The sequence below is a fragment of the Peromyscus californicus genome, unplaced genomic scaffold (genome assembly GCF_007827085.1).
Source record: "Peromyscus californicus insignis strain IS unplaced genomic scaffold, ASM782708v3 Scaffold_3__1_contigs__length_106647218, whole genome shotgun sequence".
NCBI classification, from domain to species: domain Eukaryota; kingdom Metazoa; phylum Chordata; class Mammalia; order Rodentia; family Cricetidae; genus Peromyscus; species Peromyscus californicus.
Genome location: NW_026294551.1, coordinates 1,775,724 through 1,795,870, shown reverse-complemented (window position 1 = coordinate 1,795,870; position 20,147 = coordinate 1,775,724). Strand labels below are relative to the sequence as shown.

Genomic DNA, 20,147 nt, shown 5'->3' with positions numbered 1-20,147 from the left:
ACATGATACAATTGGTGGATAATGGTTCTGGGCACAGGAACAACGCACTGGGAGCAGGGCAATCGCTTCAGGCGCTTTTATTAGGTTCCACTGCAGGGCTAGGGTCAAAGAAATACTAGTCCACACCCAGCCAATGCACACCTATGAGCCCAAAGCAGAGCCGAAGCGGGAGCACCCATGTCCCAGGAGCAGGCTAGTCAGAGCAAGGCCAGGGCTAGGCCCCATTTCTGAGCCTGAAGAGGACCATGGCAGCCACTGGGTTCACTTGGGTAGGTATACCCACAGGTACCCCTTTCTGGGTTATAGTGCCTGATGGCAGGAGGGATTAGAGGTGGGACTAGGGCCACCTCCATGTAGGAGGAGGTAGCTGAGAGGCTCAGGCCTGAACTTCTGTAGGGCTCACCCCAAGCTGGTAGCATTAGCTTGACTCTCTTTGGACAATAAAATAAAGTGCATTACTGAACAAAGAGTAACTGAAAACCATAAGCAGAGAAATCACAACAATTTCTTTAGCTAAAAGACAGAGAAAACAAGAATTATTTGGATGCCAGAACATGAGAAAAGTAATTAACTTTGTAGACAAAGATGAATGGGGAATAAGTAGTGGCAAAAAGGTCTCCAGAGTCTGTGCTGCCCAGCACCTGCCCAGCATGTACAATGGTGCCAGTATAGTCAGCATCGGGAACACAGCTATGCTAGGACATCCAGTCTACCAGATCTCAGGGACCAGGAAAGACAGGGAGACTACCAGGAAGGAGAAAGATAGCCCTCAGCACCTTCTCTGTAGGCTGTTGGTAGGGTGGCTGGAGAGACTGCTTGCTCTCTACCTCCTGACCCTCCAGGATGACCCTGTCAATACTAGACCAAACTCAGTGGGTCCAGAGCCCCTGGGCCTTTGACTTCAGATTGCATGCCAGGTGAAACCTGACCCTAGCCCTGCCCCATGAAGACCTAGCAGACAAGTGTCCTGCCCACAGGGCTAAGGATGCGGAAGGCAGCATGGCCGCACTCTACTAGAGTGACACATATGGCCTCCAGCAGCCTGCGGTTGGCATGGCCTTTCCCAGGGTAAAGGACAGCTGACTTAGCTCTCATTAAGGCAAAGAGGCATCAAGATATCCATATCTTAACCTGGGTAAGAGCTGTCACAACACAGCCACAAGGGACCCTCAGAGACCATTTTTAATTGCCCACACCTGTCCAAGCCTCATGGTGGCCACATGGGCACCTTTTCTAGACTGTCTCAACTGCTACAGCACGTGCAAGAAGGCCACAGTGTAGGAGGCCTTGGGAAAAGGAACAGTGCTGGGAGGGACCTGAATCCCAGGGCTGGCCCAAACACCTGAAGGGACTACCAGGCAAGAGCCACCACTGCTCTGCTAAACCACCCAGGCTACCAGCTGCCACCATCCTGTGGCATGGTAGGAAAGTCTCAGGCACTGAGGTTTGCTTCCGAGGAGAACTGATGGTGGCCCCTGCCCATAACCACCTGACCACCGAGAGGGACTGCACTCAAGAGGAAAGAAAGCAGAATTACATTGCTCTCACTCCCGTCTGTGCAGTTTTATCTTCAAAACAATAAATAAAAGTTTTCTGGGCAGGAGTTACTGATAACTGCTGATTTCAGGCAAGGGCAGGGACACACCACACTGCAGGCCAGACCGAGGACCACAGCTAGCCACCCATGCTCCCAATAGGAGGAACACATCCCACAGCAAGGGAACAGAGACAGCCAGGAGCATCCATCCAAACACTGGGGAGAAGGTGGGAGGCAGAAAACAAAAAGCATAGAGGAAGGAAAGACAGCGGGGGTGACAGCAGCAACCTCTCTGCACCCCCAATTTCAGGTGATTGTTTGGAGGTGCTCAGTCCTTCCAATACAGTAGGGAGCTATTAACTAGGTGAGGCATGTGGGGTGCTCTTGGGCAGGGCTGCTCTGCCCTTCCAGTTGGGAGGTTCTGTTCAAGCCCAGCATAGCAGCTGGGGCGCTTTCTCTTCAAGATCCGCAATGAGAAGCCTCAGTGTATCCGGAATACCAGGGCAGCTGGCCCACTGCTTCAGGGCTGTCGGCTTGGCCTTATAGGAAACATGTGGCGCTCCAGGCTTCAGAGAGGGCTGGGCTGGCCCAGTCCCGCTCAGTAGAGGGCCAGAGCCCTAGGTCCTGGGGAGGCTGCACATCTCGCAGTGGCCAGTGCCAGGCTGGTTCATGAAGGTGCAGTGCTGACAGGCCCACATGGCAGAGGTAGCAGCACGTGCCGAGCCCCCGACTGCGCCATATTCCTGGAGAGCTGGGAGCTGCACACCAACGGTGCCTGTAGGGTAAAGAGCAGCGAGAACACATCACTTCTGCACAGGAAAGACATCTCCTCAAGTTCTACGGCCAGGGCAGAGGTGGCTCCAAAGTCCCAAACTGTCGGCACAAAATCTGTGCTGGCTCCAGTCAGCAAACACCCCACCCTGCTGTGCACTAGAAGCTCGATCCCTTGTTGCTAGGTATTCATTCCTGTGACAACATCACACCCCTGTGGTGGGTCTCTGGGTAGTTTCTTACATAAACTCTTTGTGGACTTGAATCTTACTTTCTCCTGGTAAAGGTCCAGCTGCATCAGAGGCCAAGCATCTGTAGCACACCCCTCCCTCCTCCAGACAGGGTTTCTCTGTGTAACCACTCTGGCTGTCCTGGAACTAGCTTTTGTAGATCAGGCTGTCCTCAAACTCACAGAGATCCACCTGCCTCTGCCTCCTGAGTGCTGGGCTTAAAGGTGTGTGCCACCACCAGCAGCTCTGTAGCATTTCCAAAGAAAGTCACATCCATTCCCAAGTAGAGTTCAAGTCCAACCTGCCCCATGTTCAACAGTGCCCGATACTGTCAGGTTTTTGTGTTTTGTTTTTTCATTTTAGCTACTCTGATGAATGTGCAGTGGCACCCCAAGTTTTTTTGTTTTGTTTTGTTTTGTTTTTCGAGACACGGTTTCTCTGTGTAGCTTTGCACCTTTCCTGGAACTCACTCTGTAGACCAGGCTGGCCTTGAACTCACAGAGATCTGCCTGGCTCTGCCTCCCGAGTGCTGGGATTAAAGGCGTGTGCCACCACCACCTAGCTTAACTGTTTAATTTTCAACTTAAACAATCTTTTGTGCCTGGGCAAGCACTATACCAACAAGCAACACCACCAGCCAACCCTGAACTCAGTGTATAGCCCAGTGCTAAGCGCTGGAATTTACAGGTGTGTGCTGTCGTCCCCGCCATCTCTGCTCACTCTCCTGTGAAAGCCATCCTCTTCAGTTGGCCGCGCTGATCCATGCTCACTCCTAACCAGTGTGTCAGATTATCTACCTTCCTGTCAACACCATGTTGGTGGATCACTGAAACTTTATGCTTGAGGTCAGACAGGTGACTTCTCTAGCTTTTCCCTTGCCTTTCAGGTGGACTTGGCTTTTCTAGATTGTCTATATCTCTAAATAAATGTTAGAACCTGTTAATTTTACTTTACTTAAAAAAAAAGTTGTCACAAAACAAGATACTTGGGAACACCTTGTATGTATTAGGTAAATTCTATGCTGGAGCTACCATGACACCAGTAGAGTTGGTAAGTATAAAGCATGCCAGCCGGGCGGTGGTGGCACACGCCTTTAATCCCAGCACTCGGGAGGCAGAGCCAGGCAGATCTCTGTGAGCTCGAGGCCAGCCTGGTCTACAGAGATCTAGGAAAGGTGCAAAGCTACAGAGAGAAACCCTGTCTCGAAAAACCAGAAAACTAGAAAAAACTGGCTCTGCTTCCCAAGTGCTGGGATTAAAGGTGTGCGCCACCACCACCTGGCCTTGTTTTTTGAGACAGGGTTTTACTGTATAACAGCCTTGGCTGCCCTGGAACTCACTCTGTGGCTGGCCTCTGCCTCCCAAGTGCTGGGCTCCAAGGTGTGCACACCATGCACAGCCTGGTGTCTTGTTTTGTGACACTGTCATAAACAGTACTTGGTTCTCACCACCGATCTTGTGCACAGGACTGGACCATCAGACATGGACTTTTAAGGAGTTAGACCCTGTCGCCTGCAGCACTGGAAACTGTTTTGTTACCACACTGGAGTGTGGGGGATGGTGGCGACACATAAGGTGCTCACAAATACCTTTTCAGACCAAGGATCTAGCTGGTGCATACAATCACAGCGTAAAACTACAAACCCAAGGATTACAGGCTGGTTAGTATGTGGCCACATCAGCAACCATGACATATACCCACCCAGCCTCCATGGCTGCCTGTGTTTGTCCCTTTGCTCAATCCTTTCAAGGAGGGAGCTGGGTTAGAAGTCCAGGGTTTAAATGACAGAGCTCATGCCCCTGGCAGAGGGGAAGAGAGGACACTTACTGCAAAGCTGCTCAATGGTGGCCCACTGTTCAGATTTTTTCCATGTCTGTGCTAGCTCCTCATTTCTGGTCCTCACGGCTTCTAGCAGCAGGCTGATACTGTCCTGTAAGAAGTCACAACAAAGGTTCCACTTTGCTCTGAGGGGAAAAGACTCTTACTATCTTTTTTCCCTTAATATCAATAACATCTTTCAAAGAAAATTGAAAATAATCTCAGAAGCTGTCACTGCAAAATGTAAGATGTGTTAGATCTAACTGGGAATTCAACTTAGTGGCAGAGTGCATGCCTAATGAACCCATACTGGGTTCAATCCCCAGTATGCAGAGAGAGAGAGAAAGGTATTAAATAAATACATTTAAATGCTAAAGTTAACCAAAACTTAATTTCTTCTCACATAGCCCCCACAACAAAGAAGGCACACACCTAGGTCCTAGAGACAGTTTTAACAGGAGCCCACGTCTGTAAGACCTATCCTCCTCCCTCACAATCTGCCCTCTGCTTTTATTCTTCTCCATCGTGCCCGCAAACTATCTATAGCCTTTGGGGGTCAACATACAGAGAGAAGTCTCTACAATGAGGTTATCAAGGGCTCTCAGTACCTCTCAATAATGTTTTCTATCAGGTAATTGCAAAAACAGTCATGCTGGATAGAAAGGTGGTCCTGATGCAGACAGACCCTTCTGTCACCTTGTATTCAGATAGAGGGTTTAACCTGGATCCAGAAGGCTGACCACAACCAGAAAAACCAGGATCCCTCATGGAGAGTATCATATTGGGTGGTGGACATGTTAATGTGTATATACTACGATGTATACAAACCCAGCAAGATAAAAGGATAATTACAAGCTGCTGGATGGAAATATCCTGGGAGTGAGGCCTCTATTTTGTCCCCTTAGGGAAAGAGGTTGAGTTAGTGTCATCAAGTTCAGAGAGACTTGTTCTTATCTCTTTGGCATTTCCATGGATCTCAGGCAAAGAAAGGCCACAGAAAAAGGGCACTCATGCTGTGGATGCCCAAGGCATACACACAGGCTTCCTGGGGGACCTGCTGCCCTGCCCTGTTCAAAGAGCATCTACCATCTGCAAAACATTCAGGTGTTTTCCTTTATTGTGTATCTTAAAAATGCCAACTGTGCAATGGTGTATGCAGGACCTGGAAATTGGCCAAACCTTCTGGGCTCAGGCCATAAAATGTTCTGGCTCACCGGGCGGTGGTGGCACATGCCTTTAATCCCAGCACTTGGGAGGCAGAGCCAGGCAGATCTCTATGAGTTCGAGGCCAACCTGGGGTACAGAGTGAGTTCCAGGAAAGGCGCAAAGCTACACAGAGAAACCCTGTCTCGAAAAACCAAAAAAAAAAAAAAAAAAGTTCTGGCTCATAAGGAGAGATGGCATCAGGAAACAGCAAAGGCATTGGCTCTGAGGCTGTGCAACAGGGATTGTCTGGACTACGGAATGCTTAAGGCTCCAGACTAGAGGACAGACCTCATTTCCCTCTGCTCTCCAGGCGATTCTCAACAACCCAATTGTCCTACACTACAGAGGTTAAAGATCAAACATCTCCATCAACAGTGAAGTTCCCTTGTGAAGTGCCGTGGCCTGTACATCTCACCCACTGGGCATGGGGCAGCTATCTCCTGACACCAAGCTTCACCCAGTACTTGGGATCTGAGGAAAGCAAGCAAGAGGGCAGCAGAGCTTGTACCTGCAGTGGCATGACTTCATTAGTGACCAGAAACAGCAGGAGATGGAAGTCAGAGATGGTATCCAAGAACACGGACGAGGTATTCTGGGACAAGTACGTGGCCAAACTATGAAAGTCCTAAGGAAAGAGTCAAGAAGGGGGAAGAAAAATTAATGTTTTATCACAAATCCCTACCACTAAACCAACAAAGAGTGCTGCCTCTTACTAAACACAGGCACATTAAATAGCAGAAACACATTATTCTCCTGTTTCAGTGACCACCAAGGGAGTCAGTCCAGAGGAGGTGCCGAGAGCTACAGGGCTAGGGTGACTCTGCTGCCCAGTGGAAGCCCTCAGCACACCTGACCCAGGTATATAAGGAAGCAGGTATTTAAGCGGCCCAGACCCAAGACATTGGTCAGATAAACAGAAAACATCCCTTTACCTACCCTGTCTTTAAACTATATGTACCAGGCTGGCCTTGAAATCACAGAGATCAGCCTGCCTCTGCCTCCTGAGTGCTGGGATTAAAGACGTGTGCCATCACACCTGCTGAGGGTAGCTTTTAAACAACCAGACACAAGCAAGAGGATCACTGTGGACATCTCAAAGGTCTGCCAAGTAAGTGGCAGTGTCCCATAAGCATCTGACATCCCTGGATAGATAGGCTTCAAGGAACCACACCCAAAGTAGATGTTATTTATGGCTATTCCTCAGCCAACTCATATTCTGAAGTATTGGTACAGCCTAAAAACAACTAAGTACACAGACTGTCTGTACTAGACAATAATGGCAACTCAGGTCAGGTGGATCTGTAGTTAAAGCAAAGGACAGAATAGGAGATATGAGCAACAAAGCCCATCAACACCACATGCCACCAGAGTCCAGATGGACCTCGCAAACTCAAACAGAGAGCAAAGGCATGGCAGACCAACAGGGAAGGGAGACTGTCTGCACTGCTCTACTGTACGGGACAGCAACAGACAAAGAAAGCTTGGCAGACAACAAAAAGTGATGAATAGTATTGGAAACGTTAAAAGCCAAGTGAGAATGGATTTCTGGCAAGTCTGTAGACCAAGGGCCTCAGGGGATTTAAGCATGGTTATCTATTACCTGGTGAAAAAAGGGAATCCAAGTAACCAACAATACCCACAACAGGGCCTCATGGGACTTGCCAGATAAGGAATCAAGGGAGTGTAAAAATGGCACTTTTGGGGAAAAATAAGACAATCAGAAGTTCCTTTAAATTTTGTCTCTAAGACAAAGAGCTTACCTGTGTCTCACCCAGCACATCCCGGTTTTCAATAGGAAACGGATTTTGCGAAATAGAAAAAGTGTAAACTGGATCCTTGGGGAAGGTGGTTGTGATCTAAAGAACAAAAAAACATACTATGACCATGTTCCAGAAACAGGACGGGCACTCTGCCTCTACAAACCGTCCAGACAGACCTTCTGAGATGACATGTTGAAGGGAACAGGAAACTGTCATCCTCAAATAATAAACCCAGACTCTGGGAAACAAACTAAAGAACGTATCTTACAAGTACCAACACTTGGGCAGCCTGGCTCTGTTCGGGGCTGACACGACACCTAACTGCCGGGGCTTGTGCCACTGCGCTCACTTTGCTATGGATAGCCAATGCCAGTTCATCCTGGTCAGGGAACTACAGAAAGGAACAGACAAGGCAAGAGACAGACTAAAGGCATAAAATTCTCAACACTAGGCTTGGTGGCAGCTATGGAGTCAGTGTGGGCCTGAGAAACGCCAATTACCTCCAAGAGTCTCTAAGAGGCCCTTTGTGAGAACTGGTTTCCGCAGGCAGGACTAAGAGTCATGGGCGCTGTTCTCCTCCAAGGCGAGTGACCTAAGTCAAGACTCTACCAAAGATGAGCCAATTCTCTGACCCCAGCATGCTTTAGTTAATGGCAGAGGGCATTTTAAATCTAACACATAATCAATAGAAGCCTCAGGGTCACTGGTGAATGTTCAGGATCGATAGGAACACAGGTTTTATTCCTCTTGGCAGAGGCCCCTTCCCACAAAAGCACCTAAGTGCAAGTTACCAACACTTGTGTCTGACATACTTCCCTCTGCACATGACATTAGCATCATCAGGTCATACCCCTTCCAGATATAGAACAGCTATTCTAACTCCTGTGGGACTATTTCTAAAGAATAAAAACGTTGCTCTGGTCGCTGTGATCTGTTTTCTACATCAGCAAAGGCAGCAGGCTATTTCTGGACTCAGCTGTGCCAATGTCAGCACTCTATAAGGACAAGCTGAACCATCAGATGCATCATAGATGGCTGGTCCTTTACAGGCAAATATTTGCAGCAGTGAGGCCAAGTCTATAGACCTGAGCCGTGGGCTGGCCATATGGCTCAGGTTCCTATCTAAGAGGCAGATGATGGGAGTGGCTCCCATAGAAGCACCGAGTACGGTACTGACAACACAGTTCCAGCCATATCTGAACACTAGACACAAGAAGTATAATCAAGTTGTAAGCAAAAGCCTGGGGATACTCAAGTCTCTGCTTTTGGGTAGGCACAAGCAGGAGTGGGAGGGTGGCTGCAGAGTATTTGCTAGAATTTACCAGTAATCCAGAGTTACTTGTGGTATACATCTGTAACCCAATTGTTCAATACGCCAAAGCAAGAGATTCTGAGTTTGAGGGCTGCTGGGCAACTAAGGGAGAGCCTATCTCAAAATAAAAAAAACTCGAACAAAAAGGGACAGGGGTATAACAGTGTGCTTGCCTAGTACACACAATGCTATGCATTCAAATCTCTAAAGGGTGAGGAGTATTTAACCTTGCAGGAGACCCTAGAGAGCAACACAATAAGAGTCTGTGGTAGCTCCAGGGGATCACTCTAGGGATCCAGTTTCTCTTCATGTGCTGAAGGCCATCCCTGCTCAAGACTGTCCTGGGTTTATGAAATAGCCATCCCAGGGCTTGGGAGGTGACTCTGTATGCAAAATCTTTGCTGTGATACAGTTATCCTACTCTCAAATTTAAGAACAGAAGGTATGTTGGGTGGGGTGGCTTATATCTTTAATCACAGCACTTAGGAGGCAGAAACAGGCAGATCTCTATAAATTCAAGGACAGCCTGTTCTACACAGTGATTATGAGGACAGCCAGAGCTACATAAATGAGACACTGTCTCAAAAAACAAAACAAAACAAAAACAAAAACCAAACCAAGACAAGACAAAAGCAAACCCCAAACAAATAACAACAACAAAAACAACCCACCAGACATGCTGGGCATGGTGGTTCATACCTCTAATTCCAGTCCTGAAGAGGTAGAGGCAAGATTACAACTTTGAGGCCAGTGAGGGCTATATAGTATGACCTTGTCTTTAAAAAAAAAAAAAAAAAAAAAAAAAAAAAAAAAAAGGCGGGGGAGGGGGATACAGACAGCCCTAGTCTATCTCTGGCAGCAGGGAAAGAGCCAAACAGCACTCTTTGGGCACCCACTCTAAGACTCTCCCAGGCCTCATCTTCATAGGGACAGAGAACAGGGATACTACAGGGTAAATGGTTCCCCAGCAACCCAGTGATGCTGAAAGGTGTGGGCAAGTGCTGGGGGCAGGGGTGGCGGGGGTGGGGTGGGGAGGTAAAGGGAAGGGCTTAGGAAGCTCATTCTAAATCATGCTGACTCCTCCATCAATCTGTTTTCATCTTAATTACACCCCAGGTAGTATAAAAACAGATGCCTTTATGGCCTAGGTAATAAATATGTTCTCAGGAGCTGTCAATTGAAATGGAGCAACTATGGGCTAGGCTCAGGGGGACTCACTGCTCCAAATGCAATGATATTTTACTGCCTGAATCATATACCCATCCTAAGTCCAAATGCAGCCTGAATAGATATTCTGGCACAGCAGTAATTTAGAAAATCAGCCATCTCCAACCCACCCCAGAACACTAGCAGGCAATGATACTCCAGCTGCTGTGTCCTGTAGCATTCACTGCCCTGTGGCCAATGGCATGAATATGTCTCTGTGACCATCAAATTTTTCTAGAAAGGAAGATAGACTCAGAAGCAGCAGCAGAGCCGGCTCCTCTCACCTTCTGGAGGTGTGCCCAGAAACAACACTGGTCCTCACTACTCACAGGCACTAAGTTATGGATGTGTCCCCAGGAAACTCTTGATGGAGTGGCCCCCAGGAGTACTACTGCTGGGCTAGGCAGGGCAACATCTGTTACCTCCTGGGAGTGGGCAGCTACCAGCCCACATATATAGAACCATTCAGATACCCTTGATTCTCAGCCCCATGAATCACTGCCCTCCAGAGGCCACAGGGTGGAACTGTAGGCCAGGTGTCCTTTGTTTGCACTTCAGCCTGAGGAAAGTGTAATCCCTAGATTGTTTAAACTGTGGAGATTCTGGAAACATGGGGATTGATAATCAATAAACAATCCTTAGAACAGAGCACTGACTCAAATCTCCCTGGCTTCCTTCCTCAAATGGCCACCACCCAGGAGTCTGGCCTTCAAGAGGGCTATGGTACCAGCCAGTGAGTTTGAGTACAAAAGAGTACTTACATCTATGATCAGATACTCCACAGGCAGGGGACGGGCCAGCTGGGTGATCTCATTGCCAAACTTGTCTATGTCCTGAAACAATCAAAGGTCAACATCAGGTGAGTGAAGGTGAACAGTGACACTATTCTTATCACACCAGTATTTCAACTTTTAAATTATTATTATTTTATTTTATTATTATTTTTTATAACAACATCACAGACTGACCAGGATAGAACTTACTATGTGGACCAGGTTAGCACTGAATTTGTGGCAATCCTGATTCTGTCTTGCCAGGGCTGGAAGTACAGGTGCACATCTCTATGCCTGGCTCTTTCAAGATATTATGATTTAGCCAGGCATGGTGGCACTCACCTTTAATCCCAGCACTTGGGAAGCAAGGTAAGAAAATCTCTGTGAGTTCAAGGCCAGCCTGGTCTACTTAAGTGAGTTCCTAGACTAGAGACCTATCTCCAAGACAAAAAAAAAAAAAAAAAAAAAAGAAAGATTATTATTTTGTTGAAGTGCATAAATGAAAGGCAGAAAGGAAAATCTACATATTTTTGCAACGATTTCCCTGTATTGTTTCTTAGAACTTTGTATTATGGCCATGACTGAGAAAGTTCCCGGGCACCTCTCAAGAGGGAATACACTACGCACCCGTCCCAGCTTCACCTGGCACCACAGACGGCTGAGCGGTGAAAACAGCCTGAAGGCTCAGGCTGGACTCTGTCCCTCCACAAACACTCCAAGTCTCATGGTAAAAATCCTACACCTCTGACCAGGTGGTGGCGGCACACGCCTTTAATCCCAGCATTTGGGAGGCAGAAGCAGGCAGATCTCTATGAATTCCAGGCCAGCCTGGTCTACAAAGTGTGCTCTGGAACAGCCAGAGCTAGACAGAGAAACCCTGTCTTGAAGAACCAAAAATAAATAAAATAAAATTAAAAAAATAAAAAACTTGCACTTCTGAAAACTGGACTTTGTAAAAACTTAGTACATACACAAAATAAAGGCATGTACAAAAAGGTGTATGTACACACACACACACACACCACCACCACCACCACCACCACCAATATGTCAAAGTCTAAACCTGTTTTGCTTTGTCAGATGCACAGAACATAAAGTTTAATTATGGGGAAAAATGGCCAACATATGTTCATTAATCATAAAATGACAATTAGATCTGATTTATGTCAAACATGCTGAGTTCAAACAGAGCTCTAGAAATAAATTCCTAAGAACTGATGCTTTTTATTAAAAGATTCTACAAGAGGAGTCATATTTTCTATCTAAATCATCACTTAACATTATGAGTCATTCATGAGCTGTATATAAAATATGTGTCCATAATTTCTAATTATAGATCCTTACATAAGTTTGTTTATTGAAGTCCTCCGACCCAAACTGTTTGCCAACCATATGTTCCCAAGGTGTGCCATAAGGCCACTCCCAACACATCCACACCTTTCAGAGACCCTCAGAGAGCCAGGTCATCCTTTGAGACAATCACTGCAAGCTGTTCTCAAGTCAAGGCCATCATCTTAACAGGACATCACTGGCCCACACTAGTCCCATTTCCTGTCTGTCACTTACAGAGGATCCAACAAAGACTTGCCCTCTGCCCTACTAAGGAAGCTGGCCAAAGTATATCTATGTAGCATCTATGTGAAAAGTGTGGGGTTTAATTTCATCTTCATGTCAAACAAGCAGGTATCATGCTCCTACAATACCTACTATGTTCTTCCTGCTTTCTGTGAGGGTGACGTTCCACTGACCCAGGGAAGGGTCACTTGTTTTTGCCCACACATGTGATCACAGGGTCAGGATGGCCTCCACGTTCTGCTCCTGCTATGTATGACAGCGGGTCCCAAAGATGTGGGCCTACTGAGGGGAATCTCAGGCCTCTGAAGAGACAGTGTCTTGATGGAGACAGGGTAGGAGGCAGGAATCAAGCCCAATCAAACTAAATCACCATTTCCAAAAATACATGCTTGCCCCTACAAGAAATAACCTGCAACAACTCACACATAATTAGCCCATCTGGAATTCATCTTCAAATCTAATTAAGCTCTAATATGCAGAAACATTTTTCCAGCACCTGTTCACTTCAATCTTCCCCTCCAGGGAATCTTCTTGTTAAATGCCCCCACCCCCCATCCTTTCTTTGTGTTGTGCTATTCTCGTTCAAGTTTAACTACCCAACTGTACCTTTCCTTCTCACCACAGAAATGAAGGTGTTGTGGCCCCCATTTTCCCTACGGGAAAGCCAGCTAACTCCTACCTCTCCCATGCTTCACTCAGTGCTTTGCCAGCCAATCCCTAGCCCTACACACCATTTTAAAGGCACTTACTTTTTATGGGCTTTAGCAAATGTCAGACAGAATACACTAGGAGGAAGACATCTTAATTCTAAGTTTGACAGCTGCCAAAGTGTCAGCAGTTTTATCTGCACCTGGAGCAAGACAAGGGAGAGTGAGACATCATGGTCCCCAATGCCTTACTGCCTACCGCAGGCCAAGTCTGGAAACAATGGCGCCATAATCTTAACATGAAAAAGAAACACAGATACTGGTGTCTTTGTTATCACCCAGCCAACATAGGCTTTGTGGCTTGGTGGGTGACTAATTTGTGTCACCCTGCTTTAGAGAAGTTGCTGCTCCACTAACGACTGGTAGGACTGCCAGCAGTACTGCCTGAGAAGCACTCAGAACACAACGTCTTGTTGGACCCACGTAACATCTGCAGGGTGCCTGCCAGAGGCCACAGAAGCAACAGCTGGTGCTTCTCAGACACTTGCCAGGTTGGATCCTGCATGCCGTGGTCTGCCTGGCTCCAACTGCACACGTCACAGGCACTGTCCTTCAATAATTCGTGAACCCAAGATGTAGTAGACAGCAGAACCAAAGGAATGAATACTAAGAGCAAGTCCACCTATATCCAGAGCCCAGGCTCACACCTCGACCTGGCAGGACTGCAATGCTCAGGGCACACTCAGACCTGAGCTGTGTCCTCCTGGAGTCTGGAGCTCAGGCTCTGTTCTGGCAGCACACTTGACACTTGTACTGACCCTGAAGAACAAACTACAGCCAGATTTCATGACCACAGAGTTTTTTCCTAGATCCAAACAATATCACTGTGTTGAGAAGTAAGGAGACCTGGACAAACAAAACCAGATTTCCACTTGTACCAAGATGATGCACAGACATTTTATTGATCACAAGGTAAAATTAAATCATACAGCACCACACACACACACAGGAATTCTAGCTGGGCACAGTGCAGCAAGCTTGAAATCCCCAGCATTTGGGATATGAAGGCAAGAGGATCCCAAGTTCAGGGGCAGCTAACCTGGGCTACATACATAGTAAGACATGTTTTAAAACCAACCACCACCACCACCAAACAATTTTATTTATTTCTAACAGATGATGACAAATTTTTAATTTTTTTTTAAAAGATAGGGTCTCACAAGGGGTGGTGGTGGTGCATGCCTTTAATCCCAGCACTTGGGAGACAGGCATGTAGACTTGGCTAGCCTTCACTCACAGAGATCTTTGCCTGCTTCTTTCTGTCCCCCCAGGACTAGCATTAAAGGTGTATGCTAACAAGCTTGGCTTTTATTTTTTGAAACAGGCCTCAAGAAGCCCTGGCTGGCTTCAAACATTATGTAGCTGTGGATGACCTTGAACTCCTGATCCTCCTACCTGTATCTCCCAAGTTCTCGAGTTACAGGAATGTGCTACCACACTAGACCAAAAGCGGAAATGATAATGAGAAAAAACAAACGATTCAGCGACTTTACACAACATACAGAGAATAAAACTCTGACAAAAAATATATTAAAAATGTAACACATGGGGCTGGTCAGACAGCTCAGTGGTTAGGGGCACTGGCTGCTCTTCTAGAGGACTCAGGTTTGACTCCCAGCACCCACATGGTGCCTCATGACCACCTGTAACTCCAGTTCCACGGAACCTGACGCCCTCTTCTGGCCTCCACAGGCACTGCACACATGTGGTCTATAGACATACCATCAGACAAAACACCCATATGCATAAAATAAACTTTTAACAAACTGAGGCCAGTGGCGATGACAACCCGAGTTCAAATCCAAAGGACCTACATGGTGGAAGAAACTACTCACTACAAGTTGTCCTCTGACCTCTACACAGACAGTAAGTATGTATAATTTTTTTTTAAATTAACACATACAGGGGTGGGGGTCCCTGAAACAGAGATGGAAACTGAACACAAGTTCTCATAAAATAGTCAGTGAAGGCAGGTGTGGTCTGCAGCCCAGCCAGTGCACATTCATCCCAAATATTAAGTCGTGTATGCAGGAAGAACTAGTTATAAGAAACCTAGTGAGCACTGTTCATGCGGGTGCCATAGCAACTTGCATTCTACTGAGTATACAGCCCCAGCCTGAGAACGGAGCTCACGGATGTTAGAGACGTCCTTCCTTCCACCCCCTGGAAAGAAGAATGTCTGCTTAGTCCTTGCCCAGGCCACTTGTCGGCACAGCTCTCAGTGTCATTCCTTCCAGTGGGGGCACCACCTCTGGTCCCTCCACAGCTGGCACTCACAGGCCAGTGTCCTCAGGCTTGCCCAACGTTCCCTGTCCTTTTATTGAACTGTTGCTGGCTTTAAAGCCACAGCTGTCCGAATCAGCAACTGCAACTCCACCGCTACCAGCAGAGGTTAGCCCGAGAGCACCCTGGCCTGAGGGAATTCTGTTCCCTCAGGCTCTGACTCTGACTAGAAGGGAACTTTACTAAACCTCTGTCTAAAGAACTCAAGATTCAAAAGTTAAGGTGGAATTCTGCTCTTCAGAGATACTGAATAGCAAGTAGCTCACCTCCTCTCACTGCTCCTATATTCCAAAAAGCCCTTGTGAGTCTCCTGGCCCCTACTTAAAAACCCTTTCTCATCTGGCTCCTCCCTACCACTTCCTGTCAGCTATTGCTGACGCAGCCTCCTGACTGCAGGTGAATTTTATTTAATCAAACACATCTTTGCATCATTAAACAAATATTCCAGAGCATAAACAAAAGTAATACACTTTAAAATAATACTCTGCAACAATTCCCCTCTGGTTTTCTTCTGGCAATCTCAGCTTCTCTTGCATGCTTCTGGACCTATAATTTGTACTTTTTATGCAGACAAATTTGAGCTTGGCATTATCAGCCTCTATCTCTTGCCTGAGTTTTTCAGCATCACTGGCAATTGCCTGAGGCTATCATGCCAGCCCAGCCCAGCTTCAGACACCAGTGTCAGCTGGGCATGGTAGTATACACCTGTAATTCGGGAGGCTGAGGCAAGAGACTCCTGAGCCTCATGCTATACAGAAATATCCTATTTTCAAAAATGCAAATGTTGGTGCCTGATCTCACCATCCTCATACACAGACCCAATACACTGCTCCACAATACCCTGCTCACCAAGAGGCTGGCTTGCTTCTATTCCTCATTGTGTCTCTGCAATGCCTCTAAATCTGCAGCATCTACTGAGCCCACCAACTCCACAGTGGACTAAAGAATGGATCTTGTACAACGGAGACCTCTTCTTCATTCCCACTGTCTAAAGCAGCTATCCAGGGCAGCTTGTAACCGGGCATGGGTCTTGTTCCACCCCTCTGCTCTACTGCCCCTCCTAACTAAGGTCCCTAGAATCACATACTTGACTGCCAAGCCTTTTCTAAATGACATCTAATAGGAATGTTCTAAAACCCACATTCCACATCACTTTCTGTGGCCTGACACATCCACCATCAACTATATTGACAAGATTGACCCTCTGGATGCAAATACTATTCCTCAAGAGGTGGACCTGCTTGGCCTCAGCTCACTTCATGTTCCTTCTAGTCTTAGCTCTGGGGTGCCTACCTGCCTGTCCTACCCTGGGCAGGAACACCACCCAACTAACTCTTCAAGGAAAAGAGCCAGGTATGACTTGCTGATGGTCATAGGCCCAAGTAAAAGTGCTCAGCAAACAATCTCTAGATGAATAACAAGGGCAGCCTGGCTGTCAATCCACTGAGGTTATGGTTATGGATGTGAGAGCATAAGGCAAGGGTGTTAGCATTCTGAACCCACCCAGCATCCTGATGTCATCTTATGTGAAGTCCCCTTTAAGAAAAAACTCGTCTCCCTTCGCTCTCTCTCTTCTCCTTCCTCCCTTTCCCTGTTCCCCTCCCTTTTCTCTCTCCCTCTTATAATAAACTTCCACATAGATGCTGTGCCTGGGGTGTGAGTAACATTCCTCAGTGCCACGCTGCCTGCCACCGCATCTGTAATGACGTGTCTCCTTCACCCACCAGAGCACCTTGGCCCAATCTGCCAAGGCCTCCGGGGCACCCTATCATTACAAAAGGTACCTAAGGAACATGTGATGGGAGCTGTCTGAGGATTTCCTGTAAGTTGATAATTCCTGATTTTCATAAGTAGATGTGTGGTTTTACATTAAATGAAAATGTTCCATGCGTTAACTTTGCAGAGTCTGGTGCTGTCTGGCGAACACAAACCTTAAAGGGTGTGACCAGGATGACCCTGTGGCCTGCTCCTCTATCAGCCTTCATACACCCTGTGTGTGTAGATTCTAGGTGCACACATCTCCGCCTCTGGCCTCACTTTACCTTTCTGTGGGCCAACCTCACCCATCTCTACCCATTCTCCACTCTCAGTGCTGACTTGTTTCTGCGGTTCACCATTCATTCAGTAGTGCTACTCAGCACTATCCCTTGTAAAGTCTACTCACTGTGCTCACACCAAGCTTAGCAGTTTACATACAAAAGCCCTCAAATGAGAACACGTGGCCCCATTTTGCATATGGCCACTCTCTGCTGCTTTTACTTTGAAGAACAGCTCCTTGAAAGAGCACACACCTCGGGCTCCTGTGACCAGTCTGGCAACTTGACCCATCACTGCTCCTCAGCCTCCTGTCACTAAACACAATGCAGATCAAGCTAGATTCTTCAACCCTCCTTCAAGCTTCCTAGACACCTCACCTCTCCCTGGCATTAGATTTTGGTCTCTTTTCTCTCTCTCCCTTTCTATATCCCTGACAGAGACCCACTTTTGGTCCTTCATTCTCTCCTACCATGCTGTCTAGGCCAGTGGCCTTGAGCAACTCAACACTGTGCCTCCGATGCCTAGTTTTACACCTTCTTCATTCTCTTAAGCAATAGCCGCCACACTGGCTCCATCAGGATGACACAGGAACAAGTTGCATATCTTCAACAGTGCCCTTTGGGACCTGGCCTGAAAGTCTCAGGGCTTCCTGCCTGTTTCTTCTCTCACTGTATACACTAAGCCCCAGGAAGTCTTGGCTTAAACAAGGCCCTTACAGATTCAGATTGCTTCTTTGCACCACTAAGGCTGCTAGCCTGACCTGGCTCCTAATCATTCCTTTGCCATTTCAGGCCTTGCCTCCTTGGCCAACTCCCAGCTGTAGGGATCATTCTACACACTAAGCTTGTGCAGTGAACTCCCAGTCTACCCTCCTACAGTTGTCCACACCACTGAATGTGCCCCTTCCTGTCTCTGCTCCAGCAATCCAGGCCATGCTGCTTATTGTGCTCCATATTAGAAACAGGCACCGGGCAGTGGTGGCACATGCCTTTAATACCAGCATTCGGGAGGCAGAGCCAGGCGGATCTCTGTGAGTTCGAGGCCAGCCTGGTCAACAGAGTGATATCCAGGACAGGCACCAAAACTACACACAAAGAAAACCCTGTCTGCAAAAACAAAAACAAACAAACAAAAAAGAAACAGGCTGCTGCCTTGCCTGGAATAATCCTTCCCAGATCCATGGGCCAAGCCATCACTACCTATTAAAACTCCCCCCAGTTAAAAGCCATCTTTCTCTACTACAACAGTCTCCACAGTACAGGAAGACCACTGTACTCAAAATGGATCTGAGACTCTGCAAACAATGTCTGGTGTCTCCAGGTGTTCCCTAGACACAAGTGATTTGAAGACTATATATAATAGCTGCAAGATGTGGCTAGTTTGTAACAACAACCAGAAATAACTGAAGTATCAACACCTAACTAATATTCAGATTTGGTCACCAATTAATAAAGGTACTCATTTATTCTAATGACAATTCTTTTCTTTCTTTTATATTAAAAAATATCTAAAGCCTGGAGGTGGTGGCACACGCCTTTAATCCCAGCGCTCAGGAGGCAGAGCCAGGCGGATCTCTGTGAGTTCAAGGCCAGCTTGGGCTGCAGAGTGAGTTCCAGGAAAGGTGCAAAGCTACACAGAAAGAAATGGTCCAGTGCTCAACAGCACTTGCTGCTCTTGCAGAGGACGCAAGTTCAGTTCCCAACACCCACATGGTGTTCACAACTGCCTGTAACTTGCGACATGGGATGCAATGCCCTCTTTTGAACCCCTTGGGCACTGTACACATGAGGTGCACATACATACATGCAGGCAAACACACACAAAAAATTAAAATAAATCTTTTCTAAAAGTTGTTATCATTAAACGTCTTCTTCCTATTTTCCTGCAGAAACCAAGTGTCCACAATGAATATGCTCAGCCAGTTGCCAATGGTCCTCGTGTGGAGTGCAGGTGGCTGAGAGAAACAAACCAACTCCTAACCCTACACCTTACAGTCCTGGGAATAAGCAGCAACAGCTTGATTCCTTGGGGGATAACTTTCTATCTACACACAGCCTTGTTTTCCTTACAGCACACAGGGATCACTGCACATCTAGGTCTCCCAGCTAATCTACCAGCATTAGGAATCTCTGCCCACTGCTCTTTCCTGCTTCTCAGCTGCATGCACAGAATACAGGGCACAGCACAACTTCCACTGCATACTCAGGCTCCCTGGAATTATGAGTCTGTTCCCACCCTATCTATGAATACAAGAAAAGTACACAGACATATATAAACACCTACATGTTTATAAAACACAAAAGATACTGGGATGACACTCCATATATCTGTTTTTAATTTTACATGAGGAGTTCTATCTGGTATCTCTAACTAACTGGCTAACAACCGACTGAAGGGGTCACATAGCAATCTACCACGGGATGTGTGATTATTTATGTTCCTTTGTTATAGGACTATCCAATCCTTTTAGTTTTATGACCACAGGTGACACTGTGATGAACAACAGACTCAGGTAATACTGGTGCAGGTTTCATTTATACAGGGTATTTTAAAATCAACCACAAAGTCCACAGGAGGACTAAAAGGATTGCTTCAGTCTTTGCTGTTATAGTTCTCTTTGCTCCAACTGACACTTCCCTAAAACACATGATGAATGGGCATCTCAACCCCAAGGAGCTATAAACAACTCAGAAGCATTCTTGCATGTTCTCACCAACACAGGCCAGATAAACAAAGGAAAGGAACAGAATTAAGGAAATACCAATACAGTCTTAAGTACAACAATTATACAAGGGAGACAGACAGACAGACAGACAGACAGACAGACACACACACACACACACACACACACACACACACACACACATACACAGAAGGGTTTCCTATCTGGTAAAAGACACTTAAAACCAAACACCGGACACTAAACTCATAG

General features: G+C 46.8%; 1 protein-coding gene across 1 annotated transcript in view; it reads right to left on the bottom strand.

Annotated features, from left to right (window-relative positions):
* Positions 1 to 61: 61 nt before the first annotated feature.
* Nploc4 (NPL4 homolog, ubiquitin recognition factor) overlaps positions 62 to 20,147 on the bottom strand; it is a 59,690-nt gene continuing 39,604 nt past the window's right edge. Inside the window, exons 13-17 of the mRNA XM_052758892.1 lie at positions 10,602 to 10,673; positions 7,323 to 7,418; positions 6,071 to 6,187; positions 4,366 to 4,468; positions 62 to 2,312 (exon numbers count right to left, since the gene is read on the bottom strand). Of these exons, the coding sequence (XP_052614852.1) occupies positions 2,155 to 2,312; positions 4,366 to 4,468; positions 6,071 to 6,187; positions 7,323 to 7,418; positions 10,602 to 10,673 (546 nt within the window). The 3' untranslated portion in view covers positions 62 to 2,154. The remainder of the gene's footprint in view (positions 2,313 to 4,365; positions 4,469 to 6,070; positions 6,188 to 7,322; positions 7,419 to 10,601; positions 10,674 to 20,147) is intronic.